The sequence below is a fragment of the Seriola aureovittata genome, chromosome 5, assembly GCF_021018895.1.
Source record: "Seriola aureovittata isolate HTS-2021-v1 ecotype China chromosome 5, ASM2101889v1, whole genome shotgun sequence".
In the NCBI taxonomy this organism is placed as follows: Eukaryota; Metazoa; Chordata; class Actinopteri; order Carangiformes; family Carangidae; genus Seriola; species Seriola aureovittata.
The window spans coordinates 10,579,113-10,586,971 of record NC_079368.1 but is presented as its reverse complement, the minus strand read 5'-3'; the positions used below and the strand labels follow the sequence as shown (position 1 = coordinate 10,586,971).

At 40.1% G+C, this 7,859-nt stretch overlaps 1 protein-coding gene across 2 annotated transcripts; it reads left to right on the top strand.

Moving 5' to 3' along the window:
- Positions 1–384: 384 nt before the first annotated feature.
- On the top strand, positions 385–6,805 carry got1l1 (glutamic-oxaloacetic transaminase 1 like 1). 2 transcript variants are annotated; one of them, XM_056376720.1, is made up of 8 exons: positions 385–794; positions 1,738–1,919; positions 2,209–2,332; positions 2,704–2,921; positions 3,037–3,187; positions 4,349–4,514; positions 4,794–4,936; positions 5,541–6,805. In XM_056376720.1, exons 1-8 carry the CDS (start codon positions 617–619, stop codon positions 5,678–5,680), a joined length of 1,302 nt encoding a protein of 433 aa, XP_056232695.1. In that variant the 5' UTR covers positions 385–616; the 3' UTR covers positions 5,681–6,805. The 2 variants fall into 2 exon arrangements, with proteins under 2 accessions (XP_056232695.1, XP_056232696.1); XM_056376721.1 differs by having other exon boundaries at positions 4,794–4,977; positions 5,541–5,621.
- Positions 6,806–7,859: the final 1,054 nt, after the last annotated feature.

The window sequence follows — 7,859 nt, the reverse complement described above, 5'->3', positions numbered from 1 at the left end:
AGACACATTTTGTATCATCACTATCAGATTCAGACTGCAAAGGGGATGTAATTCTACAAGCTAGAGGCATGAAAAAGCTAGGAGGATTAAAAATTTAAAAAAAAATCATCTACTCTGTACAGAGACAGATCAGTGAAAGCCATGGAAAAAGCAACTCTTTTGCAAAATGTACAAAATATTCCCAGCTAATTTCTATCCCACTGAACCTGAAACACTGTTTAAATTAAATGCTGCCTCCTGACTCACTTCCTCATTGTTTCTTCATTGATTTAAGGAAGCAACACGCCTGTTGTACAACCACCAAACCTTAATGAGGAGCATTTTCTTTTCTTTTTGATTTGTTGTCAGTGTTAGAGGCTGAAGCAAATACATTTGAGACTGGCCTCGTCTTGACCAAGACTGATAACTGATCCTTTCATTTCCAGATGGGCTAGCCTATTTGATGATAGCTCACTGTGATGGCAAAAGTAAACTCACCAGACCCACAAATTAGGGAGTGACAAACTCATCCATCAGCGTTGCCGGGGTGACAATATCCAAACGTGCTGTAGCTTGGCAACAGTGGCAAAACAAAAGGCTTGCAGCTAGCGGTCTGATTTGGCTCGCTGGGTTCAAGATGAGCCGACCCAGCAGTGGCCATGATGAAAAAGGGGTCAACCAAAATGGAGACCCAGGAGGTCATCACTCTGTGTTTACCAATACCCGCTCCGCAGCGGCAGCGAGTTCTGAAACAAAACTATTGTCCGCCTTCAAGACGGTCACTCAGGCCAGGAAAGTGTACCTGGGAGGGAGAGGTGAGTCCACTAATCTGCCTTCACACGCTTTTTAATTGTTGTTTCTTCAACGGTCTGACTCGGAAACAAGAGGAGAGGGAGGGGTTTTATAGTGCCACCTTCAATTTGCACATTGCGCTTCAGTCAGTTATGAATGTTTTAATATTATCTGTTGTTAGACAATTGGGCTTCTTTGCAAGAATGATGCCACGTCATAAATAATGGGCCTTTCACAGGCCTACAAAAATCTGTAAACAATAAAAAACACTGGTGCAATGGTGCAAGTTTTCATGGTACATAGACAAGAGCTATGACAGATTTTATCTGGCTCCATCAGCTTTAAATCAGAGCATGAGACACATGTGGTCCATTTACACTGAATTACTGACTCAATCTGGGGGTTCATGGATATTTTATTTGACATATACAGTAGTTCACAGTGAACCAGAATTTCAGAACATCGATAAATACAGATACTGCCAAAGTATAATAGTTCTCTGTTTATGTAGCAGAGGCTCCATGATTTGTGTCACTGGTGAAACAGGGGCAAAGTGTCCGTGTGATTTCATCAACAGATTTCTGAAAGGGCGTTTTAAAGCCTTCAAAGTTTACCCTTGCAGTAATCACCTGTTTCCACCTGCAAGCAAACTCAATCCTAAAATCAACCTTTTTGCACCTTATTATCTTCTTAATGGTTCAGTAATTTGATAAATCTTTACCTAGACATACCATGCAAACTAACAACTAAGACAGAGAGGATCTGTACCATATCACATTTACATATCACATGTATTTAAGAACTACATCTGTTTTAGGGTGGACTTTCTGAGACTCTCAGTTAGGATATAGTTCCCCCTCGTTGTTTTCCTTTTCCAAATCACTTTGATATCTTTAAAGATTTTTCACAGTTCCACCCAGTGTTATTTTTGATGAGAAAAACATTTGCAATAACTGTCTTTCACAGAGTATTACAGCGAGGAAGGGAAGACCTTTGAATTGCGTGTTGTTGGGAAAATAAAGCAACAGTTAAGTGCTGACCCCACATTTTGCCCAGAGTATCCATCCTCTCTCGGGCTGACAGAATTCACCAGGCGAGCCACAGAGGTGGCTTTGGGGAAGAGCTCTCCGGCTATCGTGGAGAACCGGGTAATCTCAGCTGTACATATACACTGTAACTAATTATAGTTTAGGTATCCAATTACAATTCAGTTTGTGCAGCAACAAACACAGAGGGATGAAGCAGAAGCCTGTAGCCAGTCATCAATTCCATCAGTCCTGTAACCTGGATGCACTGTGCAGATGAATCTGTTATTATTCTGTCATGTATTTAAATCCAGCTTCAACAGCAGAAAAAAATCAATACAAGATCAGCACCACGGGGGTTTATCATCGTAGCTGTAGCTCAGCTCTTGGTGTTTCCTGACTTTTGGTGCAGGTGTTAGGTATCCAGACTCCTAGTTTTTCTGCTGCGGTGCGTCTTGGGGCTGAACTCTTGACACACTGGTACAAAGTCAGAGCTGTTTGGTGCGGCCCAGTCTACCTCTCTTCCCCTTGTGATGGTAAGTAAAACCTCACCTCACACATATTGGCTTTAAAATGTTGGCAAATATGACAGTGTGCATGGTGTGGATGTGCATTCTCAACTTTTTAAATTATAGAAATTATAAAATATAATTTCTAAATATGAAAATACACTATATGTGAGAGAGAAACCAGATAGAAACTGTAATCATATTGCAATTGTAGCTCAGACTAGAGGTTAAAAGGTTATAATTCAATTATTTTCAAAAAGTATTCACCATGAAATGAAAAAAAGAATCATATTCACTCTGAGCGGTGGCAGCATACTGTAATTACATGCTAGGATATCTTGAGGAGTTTGTTCTGCTTTAGGCATCTAATATAATGTTTTTCTTGATCCTCCTTGCAGACTCATTGGCTGGTATCTTCCAGGCAGCAGGGATAGAAGATATCCGTGAGTATTATTACTGGGATGACAAGCAGCGAGGCGTTTGTTTGGAGAAGCTTCTGGAGGATCTGGAGAGGGCTCCTGAGCAAAGTGTTGTTGTTTTGTCAGCATCTGCCCACTACCCAACCGGAGCTGATCTCACTCAGAAACAATGGACCGTGATTACACAACTCATCATGGTAACTAATGTGTACATTTATCTTCTTAAACAGAGGCTAAAGTTATTTTTATTAGACAAATAGCTCTTATCTCCTGATTAAATCATCATTTACTCGCTCGGCACTGTTTCAACAGAGGCGTAGGCTTTTCCCTTTCCTCTTGCTGCCTGCTCAGGCGCTCTGCTATGGCGATTTAAATCGGGATGCCTGGCCCATACAGCACTTTGCATCGCAGGGGATGGAGCTCCTTTGTGCTCAGTCATTCTCCCACTGCTTTGGCCTATACGGTGAGAGAGAGATGTTAAAAAAAATCATTTATTTCAAGGATTTGTCACTCCTACGGCCAAAGGCCAAATGAGCCCACACTACAAACTAATACTGTATTATGATGTTGAATCAACACAAAGTACAACTGTTCTGCTATTTAAAGAAAATAGTGAGTCAATCTGAACTCAATTTTCTTTTCTTTTGTGCAGACAGATAGGGTTAGGCAAAAGTAACAACTGTCTTTATGACTGTTTGCCAGAAAGTGCATGCTCATAGTCACAGTCACATTTTATTTTGCGAGAAAGAGCATTCAGAAAGTATTCAGGCCCCTTCACTTTTTTCACATTTTGCTATGTTGTAAAATCGTTTAAATAAAATTTTCCCTCATCAATCTACACTCAATACCCCACAATGACAAAGTAAAAACAGAAATTTAGATGTTTTTTTATTAAAAGGGAAAAACAAAAAAAAAAAAAATCACATTGACGTAAACATTTACACCCTTTGCCATGACACTTGAAAATTAGCTCAGGTGCCTCCCTTTTCTCTTGATCATTATTGAGGGTCCACCTGTGCTAAATTCAGTTATTGGACATGATTTGGAAAGGCACACACCTGGGAGTACAGACGCACACAGCCAAGAAGATGCAGTAATATGGCTTTGGCTTTGGGACTTGGCTTGAGCCCTGACTTGAAACCACTCAAACATCTCTGCAGAGACTTAAAAAGGGATGACTAACCCTAACCCTTGGGTCCTCTTCCAGCCTGACAGAGCTTGAGAGGATCTGCAGAGAAGAATGGCAGAAAATCCCCAAATCCAGGTGAGCAAAGCTTGTTGCATCATACCCAAGAAGATTCTAGGCTGTAATCGCTGCCAAAGGTGCTTCAGCTAAAGGATCTGAATACTTATGTCAGTGTGATATTTCTCCTTTTTGATAAACTTGCGAAAATTTTTCCATTTTAGCATAGGGGATTCTCAATACTTTCTGAATGCTATGTACTCTCTTGAGAGCTCTGTATTAGCATCATGTAACTCATTGGCAGGCTGATCAGCTTTTTGCTTGTTTCTCTATGATCTGGTTAATATTCACTTGATCAGAACAGAGTGGCTAAGTATAACATTACTATCGCTGGAACACAGTGTCTTTACACTAGGCTCATCTTCTTCTTCCCTTCACCAGGTGAGGCTGTAGGACACCTCCTGTGCGTCTTAAAACAGAACTCCCCCCTGTTGTCTTTGCAGTCTCAAGCTGACAGGATAGTCAAATCACTGTGGGCCCAGCCATCTGTAGGAGGAGCGCATGTTGTTGCCACGGTGCTCAGTAACCCCGCCCATCTTGTTGAATGGTGAGTTACGCTCCACTTGAATGAAGAATCTGGAATTTAAAAAATGTGGCTTGGACGGTATCATTGCTACTGTATCAGTAGATGTCCCTAATGATGGCAGTGTTCGGGCAACTCCTTCATGCATGTAGGGCTCCGAAAGGTTGAATTGGCAGTGTCCTTAGCATTTAATGGTACTAGAGAAAAAATGCTCACTGGATTTTTTTTGTTATTTTGCATGCAGGTATTGAATTATATACTTAAGATTTTTAATTCCCAAATGGTGTCCACTGTGTTTCCAAGGCAGGGAGAAGTTAAGCGCATGGTTGAGAGGTGTATGCTGATCAGGGACATTTTGAGAGAAAAGCTGAGACTCTTGGGTACCCCAGGCTGCTGGGACCACCTGACCCAACAAGGTGGACTCTTCTGTTGTACAGGCTTGAATGGTGAGGAGCAACCAGCACAGTTTCTGCCATGTTGGACTTAGGTAGAGCTATTTTTCTAATAAGCTACAGCAAATGATTCACTACAAAATCCTCTGTTGACAGCATGACAGAACACTGATTGATATTCATAATTAGTTTTCTCAGCTCTTGCTTTTCTGTTCTCTGTATAATCCTTTTAAACTGGTGATTGGCATTTACAGAGCTTTGTTTTACAGATTCAGCACTTTGAACTCATTGCTTGACCTTCTGGCTATGTTTGAGTAGAATATGCAACTGCTGTACTTTATACATTGTTCCAAAAATATGTTTGGCTCACTTGATGTCTGTACAGTCACAGGACTTAACCTTAATCAGTGTTCATTAAATGACTATTCATGATTTTGGTTCCATCAAAGGGATTTGCAGTGATTTTTTTTAACAGAAGTTTACAGTCTGATTATTCAACAATAAATATGATTGCTAATGATATTTTTCTTTTTTCCAGATTTGCCAATTTCTTTTTTTAAACACTACCATTATCTTACAATAAAGTAACAAAGTTACACAATGATATTATCATATTATGAACTTTCTCTGTACTTTGTGTTTTTTTGGTCTGCTATAGATCAGCAGGTGGAGTTTCTGTCAAGGAGCAGACACGTGTCCCTCCTTCCCAGGGGCTGTCTAAATGTGAGCGCAATCAACGGCCATAACCTGGAATATGTAACTGACTCCATCCATCTGGCCCTGACCACTTCACTCTGACCATGTGGCTTTTGATCAAGATCTGAAATCAGTGTCACGGGGGCTTTTCAGCCTCGCTGAAATACATTCATATATCACATTGAAATGTTCTGGTTCCAGAAAAGTACTTTTGCAGTTGCAGCTTTTGCAAAGTAAATGCTGTTAAACATATAGAAAACGGTAACGCTAAATGTAGAGCTGTAGAGCTTCTGACCTTTCATCATGCAAGTCCAGTCATTAGTAACTGAGACCAGGTTGTGATGCCCTTTCAGGTGAGACACATGAATAAAGGATGTGTTCATGTGTCCTGTGTGTGGCAGTAGCTCAGGCATATTAAGTAAAAAGAATATGGCAGTGCAGTGATCCTTTTGTTGAAATTCTGCCAGTTGCTCAAAGACTGACTAACTTCAGTGTATAATTTATAAATTCACATGAAGTACTGCTTTGGTGATTATGTTTTGGAGAGTGACAACCACCAGCCCTAAATCAACACACTCCATCTGCTGTATTTAATCCATCCAAAAACTTAAGAGTAAAAACGTTACTTTGCAATTTCCATTCATGGTAGCATCGCTGGTTTAGCAGCCCATGTCACGTCCTGGTTGAGAGGAGGGTCGAAACCCATTTACCAGTACAGATAGACTCCCGATGGAGGTTTAGATAACAGGCTGTTGGCTATATCTTAAAGGCAAATAGATTTGTATCAATCTTCTCATCAAACTCTCAGTGGTAAAATCATTATATCGATATAAGCATTCCTTCACATACTGTAGTGGACATGTTCAAGTGATTAACATCATGATCGGGTGCGAGTCTTTCTCTATTAAATTGACTCTTCAGTGAGTTGTTGTAGTTTGAATTTTGTAAAATCTGAGAAGGTATGGTATGTGTGGCTATATACTGGGCATTGTTACACATCAGCACTATCTAATATAAGACGAATCAAGAGCTTATTCATGCCACAAAGGTAACCTATAGAGGGAAGAGCCTCAGGTGAGCAGCCATATATTGCTTACCGCATTTAAAGCAGAAAATATGCTTCACAATTTCCTTTCAGTTACTGTGAACAGTAGTCAGAAAAATGTGTCACAAATGTATTGAAAACACACTCTGCACACAGCAGTTTTGCTGAATAAACAACCTTGACCAAAACATCACCACAAATGTCTGTGCTTCTTTCAAGTGAGTCTCTTCCTGTGCAAACATTAACCATTTTCCAGCCATAAGCTTGATGCATTTCTTTATCAATGCTCAATATATCTTTTGCCACATATTACACATCAACCAGTTTCATGTGAGTGCAGAACTACAATCATATCTGACTATCAAAGTGTCAAAAGTTGGAAAAACAAGAAACCAAATTATTTTTAATGAAAACATTTTCTTGGTCTGCTTCCTATAAAGTAACCTTTGATCTAAAGGTGTTTTATTTGTATTGAATTATTTGGAGCCTTTACTGTCAAAGGGTCCAAATAATGTTTTTGGGAGGATTTCCTTTCCACTCAGCTAAGAAACATTTCCAAATGCTGTAGATGTATTATGCAGCAAATGATTGTTTGTCTGGAAACATCATTAAGTAATCCTCATCTATCATGCACGTCTGTGTGGCAGTAATGCAGCGATACAAAAATGAGCATTATTTTCTTATTTTGTTGGGAACATTTTTTGTGTGGGGGGGGGGACAGACAGCTTTTATCTGACTAACTTTATATTTTCGAGAGCCTTCCTTTCATTTGTGAGATCGGCCACTATTGTCGCTGCATGATGTTTAGTTCTTGGAAACAGGTTGCGACAAGGTATTTAATGGAGGCAGTGTGCTCGCTCTTTTCATTTCAGTGACCTCAGATGAACAAAGAGGATAATCAGCATCCACCATCACACAGGCTCGGAGCCATTAGATGCTGTCTGGAGCGCTTTGATTTGCATCTGAGCATGCTTACATGTACACAATGTTGGCAGATACTGGCTCATATCACAGGTTCCAAGTTCAGGATAAGTTGATGACATGCATCCTGATATTCCACATGTAGTTATCACTGCATAGTTGAATAAAGAGGGTAGTCTAAATACAAATATTACCATGGAAACTGAACTTACAAGGACTGTAAATAGGAGCAGGATGCTGCTCGTCTTTCAGTTATAATAAAAACCCCATTTCCTGGAAATCTTCAATGTGCTGCATTAATCTAGACAGCAGTGT